This window comes from Chanodichthys erythropterus, chromosome 9 (genome assembly GCF_024489055.1).
Source record: "Chanodichthys erythropterus isolate Z2021 chromosome 9, ASM2448905v1, whole genome shotgun sequence".
In the NCBI taxonomy this organism is placed as follows: Eukaryota; Metazoa; Chordata; class Actinopteri; order Cypriniformes; family Xenocyprididae; genus Chanodichthys; species Chanodichthys erythropterus.
Genome location: NC_090229.1, coordinates 16,742,386 through 16,762,920, shown reverse-complemented (window position 1 = coordinate 16,762,920; position 20,535 = coordinate 16,742,386). Strand labels below are relative to the sequence as shown.

The window sequence follows — 20,535 nt, the reverse complement described above, 5'->3', positions numbered from 1 at the left end:
GCTGGTACTGTCACTCTCATCTGAAGATACAATATATGGTGTAAAAGATGAGTGTTTACTGCATATTCTAATTAGCAATATTAAAATGTTGGTTAATACTTCATTCATAAATGCACCCTAATCATAATATTAAGTAATAAATTAAAGGTTTAAATTAAATTAATTTTCATTTGAAACAAATTTTATGAAATTTTCTTTAAAAAAACATTTTTATAATTTTTCTCATTTCACTTTTCTAGTGTATATATGTATATGTATATGTATATATATATATATATATATATATATATATATATATATATATATATAGTTATTTTATTTTTATTTTAAGAAGAGTACTCTCAGCCACATCAAATGTTCATAAACATTTATTTTACACCAGCAAATAAATGTTTTTATCTTTTAGTCATACAATAACCATGCTACAACATAAAGGTCTAGTATTATTATTTTTAATAATTCAGTGTATGTACAAGAGACCTTCACTATAGAACTATGAGTAGCATAGTTTTAGAGTCAAATTCATTTAACATACCTTTTTTGAACAAGGACAATTCATTATAAACATGACAAAATAAGATCATAAATAAAATAAAAAAAATGCATAAAATTACCATTTCACTATAATTACACTAAACATTTTCTCTTCTTTCTGAAGACATAATATGCAACAATTTCTTGACAATTTTACTCCAGTATGTTTTATTTTTTCAGCAAGGTTCATTCAACTTAAAATTCAACATTTTAATGAATAAGCCATACTGTTTATACAAGTGTAGTTCTGATACAGATAAATGCACAGGAAAAAAGACCACAGAGGCTAACATCCATTAAAAACCATCTAGAGCATTGGAACGAGGGAATGAGAAACAGAGAGAGAGAGAGAGAGAGAGAGAGAGAGAGAGAGAGAGAGAGAGAGAGAGAGAGAGAGAGAGAGAGAGAGAGAGAGAGAGAGAGAGAGAGAGAGAGGGGAGAAAGAGAGCAGATAGTGATTGAAGATACCATTGTACTCAATAACGAAATGTAAACAATTCAATGAAAAATCATTGGCCTTTGAAGAGTGACTAGAAAGTGTGAATAAACATGGCTGGTGACATTTGTATTAAGCTCCAGTTAGAGCTGAGAAGGAAAAATAAAAAACAGACAGATGACAAAAACAATTCAGACCTGCCCATCTAAGCAGGCAGTGAGGGATGACTGAGTTAAAAGCATGAGTTATAATATGGCATCCATGATCATCTCAGTGTTTGTAACTGAAAATTCAGAAAATCAGGTTTGGTATAAGGAGGTTATTAAAGCACTTTCAGATATACTGTCTCAAACCCTTTCAGCTGTTGGTGACATAACCACACACCATCTAATTCACAATTTCACCGAAAATACAAAGCGTAAACATAACCAAGAGCAACACAAGGAAGGTTCAGGATCCTATCACATAACTAGGCTATATGACACAAAAATAGTTTAATGGTTTATTAGTATAATCTTTTGAGGGATAATGCCTCATCTCTGAGACTGCTCAGAGGGGAATCTATCAAATAAATGCTAAAGTGTTTGTAAAGAGCAAACCTAAGCAGCTCAGTTAATCTTCAAGTCATCTAAGACTGCAAAGTTTGTTCAATCTATCCAACTTCACGAAATGAAGGAAAAGTTAACTGCCAAAATAATAATAATATTCTCACACAGTCTTGCGTTTGCTTCATTGTGAAGGAAGGATTTGCCAGGACAAAAAAAAAAAAAAAACAGTACATTTTGCACAAAGAAAAAAGCCTGTTTTTAAGACAATTAAAATTTGATGTATTATGTTTTATGTTAAGAATATTTCTCTCTATCCTTATTACTGCAGAGGAAAAAAAAACCATGATCATTTTATTTATTGTTTTACCACCTTTAATTACTTATGCTAATTGTAATAAAAATGCAGACGAAATCTGGACACATTAGAGAAATGTCCTATAAACAGGCTTTATATTATTCATGTAAAATATATATATTGTACTTTCAGGCCTTGAGATTGAACTTTAGACATGTATCCAGATGCAAGTAGTGTTAAAAGAGCTTTGCCACTTCAATAAATAATCTAATAAACAAACAGTTTAACTGGCTACCACTCAGGAATTAATGACCGCAAAAAAACAAGCATTTCTCTCACAATATACAGTATATCTTGGCATAGGGAGTGACCACAAGAGGCCAGTACCACAGACACAAAGAATAGTTATCTTAACTAAAATATAAAAATGCTCAAAATATACATATATTGTACATACACGTGATGTGTGTAGATTGTATATCTATATAAAAATGTCATCTGTTTTAGTTTCCACCTTACGTACACACTCAAGATATGACACTGTGGGAGTTTATGTCAGTTTGCGTTCGCGATTCCCTTTTGACAAGAGAAAAGAGACACAACTGGGCCAAACTGAGTTTAACACTAAGACCAAAGCTGAGTGCCCACATCAATGAACAACCAACAAACTACAAAGAGATGACAGCTAAATCCATTCCATATATAGAGAAGAGTCCTAATTTTTGCTCAGCTTGTTGCAAATAGTCCTCAGAATAACATAGGAACACAAACACCCAGATGTTAATGAGCAAAATACTAAGAAGGAACGGCATGTTATCAATTGCATCATTTGTATCTCTCTCTTTCTCTCAAAAAAGTGAAGCAGTTATGAAACGAAAAAAACAAAATGAAGCACTCCGAAAAACCTAATTAATGTAAAACGTTGTTAATTTCAAAATTAAACTCAATTTCATGACACAAAGCAGATAAAATGGCCTACAGGAACACGAAAGATTCAAACTCTGGGTAAACCAGGAGGACTGGAGAGGTATGCGAAGAGAATATTTGAGATTTTAAGAGGGAAATATATTCCTGCTGTTTCGCAGTGCAGCCACCTATGGCAAGTTCACGGAGTCAACTTTAAACCACACTCAAGTACGTATAAATGGGAACAAACATTTCATGTCAATAAATATACCAAAAACTGCGAAAAATTCATTAAACAAAGTCAAGGAACAGTGCATGCCACAGGACGACGAGCAAATCTGGCTGGAGGAGCGAGGGAACGAGTGGAAGGCAAGATCGGAGGTCAAAGGCAACAAAGAGATCAGGGTAAACGACAGGATCTTTTTTATCTTTTTTTCTTAAGCTCGTTTTTTAAGTTACGGTACGGTGAGGAGGATGTGTGCCACTCTTGTGTGGGTGATGGAAGCGGTGCTTGAATAAGGGACAGGATACGCTAAAGAACTCAGCTCCATCGCTGGCTTTCCTCCATCTCAAAAACAGGCTTTTTTAGTTGTAGTTGAAGGATTCTTTCCATTCATATATTTTTCCCCTCAGCTAGATGGCACAGAGTGGCGAGAGACAAGCCACGGGGGTGGAGGTGAAGAGGGTGAGGCTTTTAGTTGAAGCCGGTGTCAGTGTGGTAAGTAGTATGGTAACCGTCGGACGTTAGCTGGGTGGTTTCTGTGGCAGACGAGGGCTGCATCACAATAGGCTCACCTCCACCTGCCTCTGCAGAAAGATTTCAAAAGGGAAAAAATGGTTTAAACACAAAGAATCTTGAGGACAATAGGAAAAGCTGTTTACATGCTGCATGTTACGGGTTTCTAACATACATGAATATATCTAACCTCTCTCATCGGATTGCAGTTGGGCCTCTAAGTCCTCAGGGGAGACATAGAATTCCTGTTCCTGTCCTTCAGGTGGCCGTGGTTTACACTTTCCACAGCAGCAGTTACAACAACAGCACAGGCAACAGCAGAAGTAGCAGCCTGTAGCCAGGCCACAGAAAATAAACAGAGCCTGTAGGGGGAGACAAAGACAACACAACAATTAGAGTGATTTAAACTACCATTTAAAGATTTTTGATAGTTTTCTTTTTCAAGGATGCATTAAAGGGATAGTTCACCCAAAAATGAAAATTTGATGTTTATCTGCTTACCCCCAGCGCATCCAAGATGTAGGTGACTTTGTTTCTTCAGTAGAACACAAATGATGATTTTTAACTCCAATCGTTGCTGTCTGTCAGTCAAATAAAGCTAGTGGATGGGAACTTCTACTATAAGAGTAAATAAAACTTGCATAGACAAGTCCAAATTGACATTGATGTCCTAAGACATGAAACGATCGATTTGTGTAATAAACCGAACAGTATTTATATAATTTTTTAACTCTAATACACCACTATGTCCAACCGCGTTAAGCATTCGCTTAGTAAGGTCTGATCGCACTCTGACAGCGGCAGTGATGTCTAGCACTCATTGAAGTCAAAGGCTATAGAATAACACAAAACGCGTCACTCGTATTGTTTTGAATGGGAGAAAGTGTAACGCGCAATATGGCGGAATAAGTCACGCCTTCTAAATAAGAGCCAATCGCCGACTGGTAAAGTCATCGCGTCACTGCAGCAGCCGTTAGAAGCACCGGTTTCTATAGAAACAGTCAGACGCGCGCCTCTGAAACATGGCAGAAGAGACGCGCATTTACGTCTGCGCATGCGCATTAGCTTGATCCAGCCTAAAAAATACAGTTTTTTGTCATGATTCGAGCGTTTGGATAAAACATTTATAAGACAGCTGTAGTCAGAATTAATTGGTGATTTCAAAAATGAAATGTAATTGTGAGGTTGGCGAACAGTTTTGGAGAATTTGATGTTTCCCCATTCAAAGAGATAGGGCATGATGCCCAGGATGCCCGAGAGGCGTTTCAAAGATGGCCGCCGAGTGAAATGACTTGTCTTAAAGGGGCTTTGTTGAAGTATAAGAGCGAGACATCACTGCCGCTGTCAGAGCGCGATCAGACCTCACTAAGCGAATGCTGAACACGGTTGGACAGTGGTGTATTAGAGTTAAAAAATGATATAAATACTGATCGGTTTCTCTCACAAACCGATCGTTTCGTGTCTTAGGACATCAATATGTCGTCACGAGACGCAGGGTTTAATTTGGATTTTTCTATGCATGTTTTTTCGACTCTTATAGATGGAGTTCCCATTCACTCGCATTATTTGACTGACAGACGGCAACGGTTGGAGTTAAAAATCATCATTTGTGTTGTCTACATGAAGAAACAAAGTTACCTACATCTTGGATGCGCTGGGGGTAAGCAGATAAACATCAAATTTTCATTTTTGGGTGAACTATCCCTTTAAATTGATCAAAAGCGACAGCAAATATTTAAAATAATACATTTATGTTACAAAAGATTTCCATTTCAAATAAATAAAAACTTTTTATTCATCAAAGAATGCTGACTAAATAAGCTTTGTCATCACAGGAATAAATTACATTTTAAAATATATTAAAGTTACAGCTATTTTGAATAGCATTTTACTTTATAAATAATATTTTTACAATATTTTACTGTATTTTTTTTAATTAATGCATCCTTAGTGAGCATAAGAGATTTCTTTCAAATGCATTAAAAAAAAAAAAAAAAAAAAAAAAAAAAAAAAAAAAAATCGAACTGACCCCAAACTCAAACTCGAACAATATTTTGTATGTTTAGTTCTATACTGCACTACTGATGATGTCATTATATGTTTTTATTGAAATGCCACTCAGAGTCTTACCTTGGCCCACCAGCTGGATAGAACAAAGTAAGTGTTGACATTCTCTTCTCCAAACTGTTCAGCCACATAAAGTCCCAGAGAGCCATACTTGTCATAGATGTTTCTCTTTGTTGGGTCGTTAAGAATGGCATGGGCATTGTTTATCTCTTTAAACTTATCAGCTGCCTCAGGGTTGTCAGGATTCTTGTCAGGATGATATTTCAATGCCAGTTTCCTTTAAAAAAAATATATTTATATCAATAAATCAGATTTGAATGTTATATTGTACATTATATATATATATATACACTTGATAATTGTTAAATTGGTGTAAATTGGTGTACCATTTAATTTGGTGTATCATTAAAACTAAAAATGAAAATGGGTTTTAGTCACAAATTTGGACTCCTCTCAAAGAGAATGGAGTATTTGTATCAATATTTCAGATATGGCTGCCGCCCAAAAGACCTGTCACTGCCACAAAAAATAATAAATTGAAAAAATTAAGTTAATGAGAACAACTTAAATTATTTTTTGTCCTTTACTAGTGAAGCAATGTTTACCAAGTAGAAAAAAAATTGAAAACGATAGGCCATGTTTTTCATATAATTTAAAAGGATAGCTCACCCAAAAAAGAGAATTTGCTGTTAATTTACTCACTCTCAGGCCATCCAAGATGTAGGTGACTTTTTTCTTCACTTGAATAGTAAAAAAGATTTTTAGCTGAAACCGTGGTCCTTGGTGATTCGTATAATGCAAATCAATGGGTGCCATCAATTTGAGAGTCAAAAAATCATATTACCGGCAAAACAAAACTAATACCCGTAGCTCCTGATGATACATTGAGGTCTTATGAAGTAAAACGACTGGTCTGTGCAAGAAACTGAACATTATTTACAGCATTATTACCTGTCATTCACAGCAAACAGTACTAAGCAGATTCACAACAGCCTGCAGTGTAAGATTCCTGACGCATAATGACGTATACATGGAAGCTCAAACACTGAGAATCTGTGAGAAGTCAATCTTCCCGATTAAGATCATGCACATATAGGTTGCTGCATCCAGGATAAGCACAAGTATGATTTTGATGAACAACAGAACACATGTGTCCTCCCTCTCTGTCGTAAACAAACACAGCATCAGCTTACGTTTGAGTGTGACATACGTCATTATGCGACAGGAAGCTCAAGTGCATGCCGTGAATATGCTCAGGACCGTTTGCCGAAGCTGTGGCTTACGAGTATTACTGTGATAAATAATGTTCAGTTTCTTGCACACTTCATAAGACCTCATGTATCATCAGGAGCCACGGGTAATGTTGTTTTGCCTGTATTATGTTTTATTGGCTCTCAAAGTGACGTTAGCCATTGACTTGCATTATACAAATCACCAAGGACCACAGTTTCAACTAAAAATCATCTTTACTGTTGTTGAACTGAAGAAAAAAAGTCACCTGCATCTTGGATGGCCTGAGGGTGAGTAAATTAGCAGCAAATTTTCATTTTTGGGTGAACTATCCCTTTAAAGAGTTAATATTTTATTTTTTTTATTACACAGTAGTTTATTATCATACTTTTTCTGTTATAAATTGGTATTGAGAATCATGAAATATCATTGATGCATAATACAGTGATAGCAATGCTGTGACATTTCTAGTGTAGGTTAACATACCATGAAAACCTCACTGTGATATCTCTTTAAAAAACACTTCATAATGAGATCCACTATTATATAGTATAGTCCTAGGGTAGGCTAAAACTGTGCATGGGAAACCGTCCCTGAATGCACTTAGTTTTATTGAGCTGCAGGGTTCCACATTGCTGTGTGCTGCATTTAGCCAATAAACATCTGATGAAAACCACGGCCAATAAAAGCAGTAAAAGTGAAAGGAAGAACAGAACGCTATACAGGAATGCTGAGGAAGAACCGGAGCTTCTCGAACTCACCTGTATGACTTCTTGATGTCATCAACAGTGGCCACTTTGTCGACACCCAGAACATGATAGAGTGATTCTCCAGATGTGGAGAGAGTGCGCTGCCTCTGCTGCTCAGCCATGGCGAATCAGGTCCTCAACAATCTGAACACACACAAACACACGTTGCTGGATGATAATATTACAAACTCTTAAAAGTCATATTCTTAAAAAAAAAAAAAAACACAAATAATAAAGTGTATAATTTAAATACCAGGGAACTTTATAATGCACTTTATAATGCAATCTACAACAGAGGACACTGACCAAATGCCAAACGACCTTCATCATAATCATCATCACCACAAATCAAAAATAATTATGGATCCTCATGATTTGCTTAGGTCATCTACTGATCTTTTCTTGCACTCTCTCTCTTTTTTTAGTCAGCCTTTTTTTAGTTAGACACAAGTTTACTTAAGTTTATTTTTATACACTCCATATTCTGCACTGGTGTGAGAATTTGCAACATGTAATATGTTTCATGTAGTTTGGTCAATCTGGGGTCTGACTGATGGCATGGCATATGCCATATATAATATTTTCCTTTATATGTGTGCATGTGAGTTGGCATAACATTAATTTACTGTAACACTGTCTGAAACTAATAACGAAAATGTATTTTTGATGTCACAAAGATGGAATACTCTCAAACAGACCAGACATACTGGAGTGAGGATTTCTTTCATAACAGACATTTATGTAAACATAAGACAGACTTCTACTGAATTTTACAGGTCTATGACTTGAGAAGTAAATAATGTTTTAATATATTATTATTCCAATGATATTCCAAAGTGGCAAGCTTTTCCCACTCCCAAGTGTTTTGTTGTTTAGATAAAACCACCCGACAAAATCTCATTCAGACGTCTGCTCTCGTTTTATCAACTGTTTAGAAACCCCTGGAGTTGCTAAATATGTACTGATTATAAACGAGCCTTTAAAACCTCAGAGTACACAAAAAACGCATTATCAGATGAACAGCCTGCAGAGAGAACATGTCCACTATTCTCCAGATCATAGTTTGAGGTTTAAATACTAAAACCACTCAAGATAATTAGTAGTTTAAATGGATTTCAAATCAATACTTCAGCTTGGAGACAAAACAGAGCAGCTGGATCTTTTAAAGACGGCATAAAGGTTTTAACAACAATAAAGCTCAAGCTGCTTGTTTTTGTCTTCATTTTTACGCTGCTTCTGTCCATCTGCCATAGCAAGATGTTCAGGCTATTGACGCAAGAACATAAGAACAATATCACAAAAGACGTTTCTAATGACAACTTGCTCAACTGCACACTAATACAGTGATTTTGAACAAATCCTTTACTACTGTAATGCTGACGTAACTAGCCCTCTCTAGTGATCAGAAGTATTACTCATGATTCACTACTAGCTGACTCACACTTTTCCTGTCAGCTGATTCTTTCATGTTGGTCCCAAGAAGGAGAAATCGATACCACAGGATATCACAGGGTTCAATTTCTAGCAGATGTCATATTCACAAGCCAACAGGGTGATAACAGATTTTCATAAGTGTTGCCCTGTGAATCACTCAAATCCATATTGTCATGTGTAGACTGTAGATTACAGTCTTACTTTGGTGTGCTAAAGCACATGAAATACAACAAATGACATGGTTTCATATCAGTGAGAGAATAAAGCAAGTGTTAATCTGTCTCTCCATGTGCTTGCTTGTCTCATCATGTCTTGAGGGCCTGGGTTTGTGTCCAATCAATCTTATGCGCACTGAGCTTTCCTCAGCTGACTGTAGTATCTCAGATAGTTTACTCAGCACTGCCAGACCCCAATAATTGAGATGAGCATTCAGGGCTCCCGGGGAAGAGAGTGGGACTCCTCACAGGAAGACATTTAGGCACATTTTTAAAGTCAGATTAGTTAGAAATCAAAGAGAAATAAACTACAAAGATTTCTAATGAATAGTACCTTATATTAATTCGATGTTTCTTGGAAGTTGTGTTTAATACAGATGTTTATGATAAGCATCTATATATGATAAAATTATGATAAAAATACATAATGTAATAAAAAGTTATGTGTCATGGATGTGCATTTTCCATAAGCATCATTAGCTGAAGGCTGCATTCAACATCGTTCACTGAAACTTTCAGGCCGACCCACCTATGTTCCCCAACATTGGTGTCTAAGTAGAGGGCCCAAAAGATTGTGGGACAGCCAATAAACAGGAGGTATAGGTAGAATTTTGTTAGTGGTTCTCAAACGTGAATTATGATTCTTTAAAAGAAATGACTCAAGAGAGTAAATCGAGTTCTTCTGCAAGCTATAGCGCTACCAGTGTAGTACGATTCCCAAACGAAAGTCTCTCATGAACTGAATACATTATGAATCAGTTGAAGCTGCTAAACTGACTCACTAATTTAGCAACCATGTCCGACTTCAAATTAAAGTCACCATGAAAGCAAAATTTACAATTTGTTTTTTAAGGAATTACGGAGTCCCGCACATGACATGCAAGAAAAAAAATTAAATCGCGTGCACGATTTACTACTTTGTTCCCTCAATTTACTAAATCGTGCGCACGATGTACTATTTAGTTATAAATATTTATAAATCGAGGGAATGAAATAGAAAATCATCCATACATTTTAGTTAATCGAAGGATCTAAATAGTAAATTGTGCGCACGTTTTAGTAAATCAAAGGAACGAAATGGTAAAATCGAAGGAACAAATTAGTAAATTTACTAATTTGTTCCTTCGATTTTACCATTTCGTTCCTTTGATTTACTAAAACGTGCGCACAATTTACTATTTAGATCCTTCGATTAACTAAAATGTATGGATGATTTTCTATTTCATTCCCTCGATTTATAAATATTTATAACTAAATAGTACATCGTGCGCACGATTTAGCCTACAATTTTTTTCCTGCATGTCATTTCCTGCATGTCATGTTTATTATAAATGATTTATCCGTGCATGTCACTTTTTTAATTAATGTGCCCTCATAATCTTTAATCAGAATAACTTCCCCTCCCTCATGCAATAACACCTCTTCTCTGATGATGTGTTTACTGGTGTGAGGGCGGGACAACCTGTCACTCACATGACATCACAGCAATAGCAAACCACAACCATCCAATCAATTCCTGATGGACAAAATCAAGTCCTGCCCTACATTTTTACTTGTTCAAGAAGCCATACGTCAACTTGAAACTTCTGTTTCATGCTGACTTCATCAGAAAATTGTTACTGTGTTCTGTGCATTTAAGGCTTGTGAAACATCCGAATAACTGGATGTTCAGATGAAAATGTGTAGTGAAGTAGCATTTTTTTTTTTTAAAGTAAATTTATCAATTAGTTAATACACATATATTAATTTTTTCTTTAGGGCCAATTATTGCATAATACTGCATCTTGTCCGCCTCTAAAAAAATATTTAAAATGTCATTAAAATGTACAAACATACATACATACATTATACAAGTCATTTCTGGTTTAATTATAGGTTATCTGTTCTGTTGAAATCTGAAATGATTTGGCAAATATTAAGTGCGATACGAACTGCATTTCTTTTTCTTCTTTTTTTTTTTTTTTTTTTTTACCCCAAATACATTTTACTCAGAAGTACTAAAAGAAATGTTAATAAGAAACCGGAATCGAAATCAGAATCGTCACATCCCTACCGTTTACAGATCCAAACGTAACTGCGCTATTCGGTCTGCATGAAAGAACGCTCGTTTTTCTAACGAGAAATGTCGCACTACTGTCCGCGTCACGGAATCTCTATTCAAATACAATGTAAACCAGAGAAAATACACATTTGATTCATTCATTAACAATATAAAGCTGAGGATGGGCTATTTGTTGATGTGAATCTAAGCAACAAACGGCAATGAGACCATTTTTATGTTCTACAAAATGCTGATTGCGATTTACTGTTTTAAAAGATTACACTGAAATAGGTTACTTGAATAAACGGAAAGGTGTTATAGTTTAACTCTGACTTGCTCCGCTTTTGCATCACCAGGAAGGGCCCCGGTGCTTTGGTTTGCTTTGCGCTCCATCATCCATATTATCTGGCCTGTTAGCTCGCGCTCCCGTTAGACCACATAAGACCAATTCACCCAAGCCCACCGCTAAATCAAAAAAAGCAGGCAAAATGTGTTTTTTTTCTTAAGGTGTAACGAGGCTTTAACGCATGCACCACTTACCGCTTCGTCGGCCCCGGCGTCGTGATTTAATTTCAGTGCGTTAAAGAAACGATGTTAAATTTGTGGTTGCATCCCCGGGAACCGCGCGATCACGTAAGTGTACCAGATGCAGCAGATCTCGCTCGGCTCCGCCCACTCGTGACATCATCAAAACGACGTGCGCATCACCCCCTGTAGAACTAGGCCCGTTTCACTGGTTGAAAGGGATCTCACACCGTCTTAGAGAGGATATGGCTCAAAAGTCACAACAGTAACCCTGATATTACCTAATGTAATGTGAGTTTAAGTATGAATACAGGTGCTGGTAACTAATTTTTGGTACTGTTTGAAATTAAGTGATTTTCATGAATCATGCAGCTTCAATTGTCCTCTGTCGCCACCTCCTGGTGAATAGAGAACTTGCATCGAATTATTAGTACACAAGTGCCCATTGATCACTGATCAGAAACACTTAAAAGGTTAGTTCACCCAAAAATGAAAATTCTGTCATGTATTACTTACCCTCATGCCGTTCCACACCCGTAAGACCTTTGTTAATCTTCAGAACACAAATTAAGATATTTTAGTTGAAATCCGATGGCTCCGCGAGGCCTGCATAGGGAGGAATGACACTTCCTCTCTCAAGATACATAAAGGTACTGAAAACATATTTAAATCGGTTCATGTGAGTACAGTGGTTCAATATTAATATTATAAAGCGACGAGAATATTTTTGGAGCGCCAAAAAAACTAAATAACGACTTATTTAGTGATGGCTGATTTCAAAACAATGCTTCAGGAAGCATCGGAGCACAGATGAATCAGTGTATCGAATCTTCAGTTCGGAGCGCCAAAGTCACGTGATTTCAGCCGTTGCAGTTTGACACGCGATCTGAATCATGATTCGACACACTGATTCATTTATGCTCCGATGCTTCATGAAGCAGTGTTTTGAAATCGACCATCACTAAATAAGTCGTTATTTTGTTTTTTTTTGGCGCTCCAAAAATATTCTCGTCGCTTTATAATATTAATATTGAACCACTGTACTCACATGAATCGATTTAAATATGTTTTTAGTACCTTTATGGATCTTGAGAGAGGAAGTGTCCATTGCTCCCTATGGAGGCCTCAGGGAGCTATCGGATTTCAACTAAAATATCTTAATTTGTGTTCTGAAGATTAACAAAGGTTTTACGGGTGTGGAACGGCATGTAGGTAAGTAATAAATTAGAGAATTTTAATTTTTGGGTGAACTAACCCTTTAAGGCCACGATAGTTTAATTATTTTAATCATATTAGTGGTTTCTCTTATACTTTTTATTTCTTATATTTATTAAAGATACATTTCAGATAAATAAAACATTGTTTCACTGTATTATTTCCAACCAGCTCTGCCAAATATTTAATATACATTTAAATAAATACAAAATGACAAAGTTATTGTACAGTGTTTTAGAGTGTTGAAGAGTTTCCAATACATTTGTTACAAATGACAAATAAGGAAACCCTGATATGGCTTGGAGAGGTAGAATTTGTTGACATGATGTTCAAATGATCTGAGGCTGATCAACTCGCTTTGCATCACCCAGCACAATGAACATGGTGACACCAATGATGTTCACCACAGCCAGGACGGAGAACACAGTCACCCAGGAATCTGTGATCTCAATTATGTAGCCAGACATGCACACCATCAGCAAACCTGTGAAATGCAGTTCAAAGAGCATGAAATGGGAAAAGAGGAAGGTATTGCAATTAACAGTGCAAATGAGGAAGGAAATTATAAGTGGACAAGACAGACGGATCAAGACAGATCACTTTAACTATTTACATTTTTCTAATATTCAAACAGAATGCAGATTGTGTATACTGACCTATCAAAAAAACTGTTTTAAACTACTTGAATACTCCTTCTATTAGTATTTGAGCACATTAATATCCACTGGACTGTCTGTTTACATGTAATTGGTTTGATTACAGATAAATGGATTATAACCCACCAGTAAAAGCAGCACATGTGTTCATAATCCCTGTAAGAAATAGAGCGACATATTTAGAACAACACTTAAAACATAATATTGTAATAAGATAAATAAAACGGTCTCACCAAACAGGGCTCCTGCACATGATGGTGCCACGTCATGCACATTCATGGACACCCCACTTAACATGAAAACACACACACACATGAACGATGTACCTTATATATAATCAATGCTGTTGCTGTAAGATCAAGTTTTGGATATGACAGTTCATTCTAACCTATTATTAAAGGTGGACAGCCCAACAGCCACAGACACACAAGCAACAGCCTGGACAAAACTGCTCGTCATACAGAGAAGGATGATGAACACGCTGGCTGCTCCCATAGCACAGAACTACACAAGCATGTTTCAAACAGACACACACAAACCAATGACCAATGCATGTTATCAATCGAAGAAAAAAAAAAACTGGGCAAATAAGGGCAAAGTAAAGCTCATATTTACCTGCATCAGTTTCCTTACAGCTGCTGTCCCACAGCCTGACATAAAGACATAAAAGTAATTAATTAACACCGAGATTTTTCATCAGGGTCAACCAGAAACTGCCAGGTTAAGACAAAGAGAAATGTTTTTGTCAACCCGATCTCATGTGAAAATGCAACTATTTTGTATAAATTTCATATGAATTCATACAATTTGATTTTTAGAAAAAAGAAAGCAAGACGGTCTATAACTTAAAGGTTTAGTTCACCCAAAAATGAAAATTCTGTCATTAATTGTTCACCCTCGTGTCATTCCAAACCCGTAAGACCTTTGTTCATCTTCAGAACACAAATTAAGATATTTTTGATGAAATCCGATGGCTCAGTGAAGCCTGCATTGCCAGCAAGACAATTAACACTTTAAATGCCCAGAAAGCTACTAAAGACGTATTTAAAACAGTTCATGTGACTACAGTGGTTCAACCTTAATGTTATGAAGCGACGAGAATACTTTTTGTGTGACAAAAAAACAAAATAACGACTATTCAACAATCTAGTGATGGGCGATTTCAAAACACTGCTTCATTAAGCTTCGAAGCTTTACGAATCTTTTGTTTCGGAGCATGAAAGTCATGTGATTTCAGTAAATGAGGCTTCGTTACATCATAAGTGTTTCGAAATTTCAGTGGTTTGTGGCAGTTTGATACGCGCTCCGAACCACTGATTCGAAACAAAAGATTCATCAAGTTTCGAAGCTTCATGAGGCAGTGTTTTGAAATCGGCCTTCACTAGATATTGTTGAATAAAGTCGTTATTTTGTTTTTTGGCACACAAAAAGTATTCTTGTCGCTTCATAACATCAAGGTTGAACCACTGTAGTCACATGAACTGTTTTAAATACGTCTTTAGTAGTTTTCTGGGCAATGTAAGTGTTAATTGTCTTGCTGGCAATGCAGACCCCATCTGATTTTATCAAAAATATCTTAATTTGTGTTACGAAGATTAATGAAAGTCTTACGGGTGTGGGAAACGAAGGTGAGTAATAAATGACAGAATTTTCATTTTTTGGGTGAAGTAACCCTTTAACCATCATTGTGTGCAAGCAGATCATAAGAAAACATACAAATGAGATCATACAAATCTATACGAATTAAGCACCAATTCACCAAAATGTAGAATAGTTACAAACTGTCATGAGAGAGTGTAGATTTTCTTCACCTTGCCTAATGAGATGATCAGAGATTGAGCCTCCAAACAGTGAAGTGGGCAGCGCCACAATCCAAGGGATCACATTAAACACCCAATCCTGTCAGCAAAAAAAAAAGGAAATGCATAGCCAAGCAAACCAGGAAAACCTCATGCATTTAATTTAGCAATATAGAGTTAGAATTGTCACTAACATATTAACATTAACATAATTGTAAGCAATCTGGGAGTGTAAATATAAATAAGAAGGGAAACAAACAGTAAAATGTACAATGGCTGGAGTACCTTGGCATGAGGAAACATTTCTTTGAAAAACGTTGGTAGCCATGACATGAGGGTGTAATAGGTGCTACTAAAGCATAGATGAGAAATGATCATGGCCCTAAAACACACACACAAACACATGCAATGAGCAAATGTTATATATATATATATATATATATATATATATATATATATATATATATATATATATATATATATATATATATATATATATATATATATATATAAAATCTTATCTTAAAAATGTTATTTCATAATTATTTTGCAATATATAAAACATAACATATATTTATATATAACCTACCTGCAAAGCTACCTGAAAATCTATGTGCAAGCATAACTAGGACAAAAAGCTGTTATAAACGCAAAGGGTGGTTACACCAAATATTGATTTGATAATAGTTAACAGAAATTAATTGATAAATAAAATCTATTTATGACAGTATTTTTGAAAGCATCCTCACTTAGACAGCATTTTTACACAAGTGCCTAAAACTTTTCTCAGTACTGTAGCTTTGCAGGTAGGTTTCATCAAGCGTCAGATCTCCATGTGGAGCATAACGGCTGTTGTCAGACTCCTTGTGCATACAAAAATCTCACTGGACTGGATTATTACAGTTAATGGCAAAGGGACTGTTTGGCAATGAAAACTGATATTTCCTACTGCCACACTACAGCTAAAGAAATACATAACTGGCTTAAAACCTTTTTGCCTAAGACTTTTGCACAGTACTGTTTTTGTAAAATCAACATATTTAACATTTTTCTTAAGACAATATAAGTGCCTTAAAAATTAGTCATCATGAGGAGAAACCCTGGAAACTCTGTTTTTATACCTATAGGCATGGAAAATGAAACACAACTCAAAAAGGGAAACCAAACATAATGATGAGTGAAAGTAAAGAGTAAAATGAAGGACAAATATTTATGTTTTGAATCTCACCAGACACTAGGCTCTCTGAGGAGATACAGCCAGTTGATTCTAGTGGATTCAGGCACACAATTGTTGCTGATCCACAGTGAGTTGAGGGAGAAAACTGGACCTGTGACAGACAAACTGACACATTTAAAACTGTAAGATGTAACAAACACCATTTCTGAAGACTAATTTAATGGTGCTGCATGGTGAGATCTTTAAAAAGAGGGGGGTTTTGAAATTACACTGGCAAAAAAAGTCCAATTACTGTTGCTATGGCAAACACAAATACTGATTGCTTCTGATTCACTGCAACTACTCCAAGGGACTTAATTATACCAATTCTGACCTTTAAAGCAATAAAATAGCACTCACCAATCACCAGAAAGAGTACAAAATCTCAAGAACAATGCTACTTAATTTAAACATGTAAAGGATCATATAAAGATACCTTGGAGAAGACATTTCCATACACAAAAGGTCCAGCAAAGAGCAAGAAGACCAGCTCCATAAAACACACTCTCCCATCCAAACCAGTCCAGCATCAGGGAACCCACACCTCCAACCAGTATCATCCTGAGAGAGAGAAACCTTACTTACAAAATCATGAATATTATGGAACACTAAATCAAGGTATGTGATTCCAGAGGTGTTTGCATTAAATAGTGCTGATCAAGAATATTAATAAAAAAAAGTTTCTATGGACAAAAAAATCGGAATGCCCGGGAATAGCCGAGTATTATTCTCACCCTAGGTAGCACCCACATGCCAGAGTGCTCATCGCAAAACCTCTCTCTCCCTCCATCACACGCTGAGCACAGACACTGACAAGAGAAGGGTAGTGAACCCCTAAAAACAAAGATAGCATAACTCATGTGCTACTGAGAATTACTCTGTGACATTCAGAAAACAATTACGGTCACTTTGAATTTCTTTTTGCCTTTACGTGTCTTTAAGGGGTTATGGAAGCCCTTCTCTGGCTCTTAAGAATTACAAATATGACAAAAATTCATATTTATGATATTAAATAAGACACTATTATAAGATGCTAAGTAATAATCATTAGTATATAAAAAGAAATTAGTATATAAATGTCTGAGATAAAAAGTTATAAGAAGAGATAAAAAGAGATTATGAGATATTATGAGATAAAAAGTCAAGATTATGAAAAAAAGACAAAATTATGACACATTATTATGAGATAAAAATCACATTTTTGACATACTTAATCAAAATTTGGAGTTAAAGAATTAGTTCACTTTAAAATGAAAATTACACCACCAAGCCATCCTAGGTGTATATTACTTTTTTCTTTCAGACTAATACAATATATATATTTTGTATGTGTATATATAATTTACCAAAGCTCTTTTTTTTATTTTTTTTGTGGTGGAAATGGGCTTACATATGGCTCGGATGAAATAGTAGAGTGAATGTAAAAAATGTGTGATGTGCAAAATGAACTACCGAAATTAGTCAGGGTGAGTCGATTCTGATTAAACTAACTTAGACAATCTATAGTCTTTGCTCAGACCCACCCTAGTAATTACAGCCAATGTCCCCAGCATCCAATCTCACAAACATACTGGCAGAAATTTCTAGTTCAAACATGTAGACAGATTTATCTCTTCCCTTTTTGATTCTCTAATTTCCCCTCATTTTTTTCACAGTTTTCTCCCTTTACCCCTCAACTGTCTCTTACAGTGCTCTCACCTTGTATTACACCCAATAAAAACCTGCTCACTGTCATGGTAACAAGAGGTCGGAGTCCAATGTTGGCCAGAAGCGGTGTGATAGCTGTCATCACGGCCCAGGAGGGGGTGGACAGCAGCAGTACTCTCTCTCCTCCTATCCTGTAAAAACAATGGTCTTCATCACCATCTTCTACCACTTGCCATAACTGATCTATAACCTGTGGGCTACACAAAAAACACTCACCTATCACTGGCATGACCACCAAGTACCTGAGTAAAACAGTAACCCCAGAAATAAGCACCCAGCACCATGCCAGTTTCAGTCTTGCTCCATCCAAATTCTTTCGCCAAGGTGACGGCACAGATTGGCATGGCCATCCGTGACCAGAAGAGAAAACATGTGACCAACAGCAGCATCAGGGTCCATGTCTGAGCCAGTGGCCTACAGCAGGTGGGACATTACAATTACAACACTCCATCTCAATCTGGTGGCCCACAGCACAGGCATAGGTGTCTCAATCTGAAAACACTGAGTTACAAATGTTCATTTAATTAGGTAGATATTTAAAGGTGCCATAGATTCAAAAACCTCTGCATAGTTGAATAACAAGAGTTCAGTACATGGAAAAGACATACACTGAGTTTCAAACACCATTGTTTCCTCCTTCTTATATAAATCTCATTTGTTTAAAAGACCTCCGCAGAACAGGGGAATCTCAACATAATACCGACTGTTACGTAACTGTTACGCCCCCAATATTTGCATATGCCAGCCCATGTTCCCAACATTATGAAAGGCATTAGACAAGGGCAGCCAGTAACGTCTGGATCTGTGCACAGCTGAATCATCATACTAGGTAAGCAAGCAACATTCTTGTTCAGAATCAAATGTAAACACCCAAATAAATACTATAGCCTACTCACATGACCCGAAGCATGCATGCAGCATACATGACGAACATCTTGTAAAGATCCATTTGAGGGTTATATTAGCTGTGTGAACTTTGTAAAGAGTCGGATGGTATAGAGTCGTGAGCTCGATGGGCAGGGAGCACGAGATTTAAAGGGCCAGCAGCCCTGAATCGGTGCATAGTTAATGATGCCCCAAAATAGGCAGTTAAAAAAATTAATTTAAAAAAATCTATGGGGTATTTTGAACTGAAACTTCACAGACACATTCAGGGGACACCTTAGACTTATATTACATCTTGTAAAAAAACATTCGATGGCACCTTTAAATTAATGACGCTTGACAAAATCTTCAATAAATAATTTCTGGCATCCACAGATTACAAAACACCTACTGTAAAACATACACCCCTATCTAATAAACACAAATTAATGCAGATTGTTAGTTCTGGATACTTTTTTTTTTTTTTTGTAAAAAGTATTCATAAGACATTATGAGTGGACGTTTGAACTGCCCATCTCATTCTTTTTTTTTTGTGTGTGTGTGTGTGTGTGTGTTTTTTTCTGTCTATAAACTCAACAAAAAACAAACGTCTTCTCACTTTCAACTGCTTTTATTTCCAGCAAATGTCTTAACGTGGAAATATTTGTATATGGGCATTAAAAGATTCAACAACTGAGACATAAACTGGTCAAATTTCACAGACAGTTGACGAACAGAAATGGAATAATGAGCATGAACACCATTGTTTAAACCCTTTCCGATAAATAGATTTAAAGCTTATTTGGATTGCATGAAAAATTATCTTTAAAATAAGACTCAATTAGGACTCGTCCACCAAAAACTTTATCAGGGGACCGCAGAGACAAAGTAGACGATTTCTATGCAACCGATGCCAGGAAGCGAAACTACCAGGAAGGAGGATGGAGGTGAAGCGATGTGAATTGCAGTGCCCATTGACAACTACCTCTATCATACCAGAATGGCGCTCTTGTTTTATTTCTACAGAAGAAAATATTGCCGATATTAACGCACAAACAATGTTGAGTAAAGTTTTTAATCCCCGTTAATAAACAAGTTTCATCATACCTTGGCCATAAAGTGGTTGCATTGTCGTTGATGTGCGTTATCTTTAACCCGGACGTGTGGCACACGTTTATGAAAGGTGTTTTCACAAAGCCCACAGGTGGGGTGGAATGGTCCGCTTCTTGCTCAGCAGCCATTAAATCCAATTGAGTAAAAACCGGTTAATGAGCACCGGTTCTGCACTGAACATCAACGTTTATAATAACATATTAAGGGTGCGTAAGTAACGCATAAGAGGCGGAGACAATTGCGCCACAC

The 20,535-nt window shown here is 36.2% G+C and overlaps 2 protein-coding genes across 3 annotated transcripts; both read right to left on the bottom strand.

Moving 5' to 3' along the window:
• Positions 1–449: 449 nt before the first annotated feature.
• On the bottom strand, positions 450–11,859 carry dnajc5aa (DnaJ (Hsp40) homolog, subfamily C, member 5aa). Of its 2 annotated transcripts, none has more exons than XM_067394790.1 (5): positions 11,732–11,859; positions 7,514–7,645; positions 5,586–5,799; positions 3,646–3,817; positions 450–3,526 (listed from the first exon to the last, which is right to left on the bottom strand). In XM_067394790.1, the coding sequence occupies exons 2-5, from the start codon at positions 7,621–7,623 to the stop codon at positions 3,414–3,416; spliced, it is 609 nt and encodes a 202-aa protein (XP_067250891.1). In that variant the 5' UTR covers positions 7,624–7,645; positions 11,732–11,859; the 3' UTR covers positions 450–3,413. The 2 variants fall into 2 exon arrangements, with proteins under 2 accessions (XP_067250891.1, XP_067250892.1); XM_067394791.1 differs by having other exon boundaries at positions 3,396–3,526; positions 3,631–3,817.
• Positions 11,860–13,168: 1,309 nt separating this feature from the next.
• Positions 13,169–20,491, bottom strand: slc17a9a (solute carrier family 17 member 9a). The gene is made up of 13 exons (XM_067394786.1): positions 20,281–20,491; positions 18,526–18,723; positions 18,301–18,440; positions 17,337–17,436; positions 17,039–17,163; positions 16,615–16,714; positions 15,672–15,768; positions 15,399–15,486; positions 14,203–14,237; positions 13,976–14,091; positions 13,821–13,876; positions 13,714–13,743; positions 13,169–13,415 (listed from the first exon to the last, which is right to left on the bottom strand). Exons 1-13 carry the CDS (start codon positions 20,412–20,414, stop codon positions 13,261–13,263), a joined length of 1,374 nt encoding a protein of 457 aa, XP_067250887.1. The 5' UTR covers positions 20,415–20,491; the 3' UTR covers positions 13,169–13,260.
• Positions 20,492–20,535: the final 44 nt, after the last annotated feature.

What these genes read in the sequence shown, in the direction of transcription:
- dnajc5aa (XM_067394790.1), bottom strand. Translation starts at nt 7,623, where the DNA reads ATGGCTGAGCAGCAGAGGCAGCGCACTCTCTCCACATCTGGAGAATCA. An exon ending in GACATCAAGAAGTCATACAG is followed by an intron (nt 5,800 to 7,513) that starts GTGAGTTCGAGA and finishes TTTTTTTTAAAG; the next exon opens with GAAACTGGCATTGAAATATC. An exon ending in ACTGCAATCCGATGAGAGAG is followed by an intron (nt 3,527 to 3,645) that starts GTTAGATATATT and finishes ATCTTTCTGCAG; the next exon opens with AGGCAGGTGGAGGTGAGCCT.
- slc17a9a (XM_067394786.1), bottom strand. Translation starts at nt 20,414, where the DNA reads ATGGCTGCTGAGCAAGAAGCGGACCATTCCACCCCACCTGTGGGCTTT. An exon ending in TTTATTGGGTGTAATACAAG is followed by an intron (nt 17,437 to 18,300) that starts GTGAGAGCACTG and finishes CTTTGTTTTTAG; the next exon opens with GGGTTCACTACCCTTCTCTT. An exon ending in CTGTCCACCTTTAATAATAG is followed by an intron (nt 13,877 to 13,975) that starts GTTAGAATGAAC and finishes TTTCATGTTAAG; the next exon opens with TGGGGTGTCCATGAATGTGC.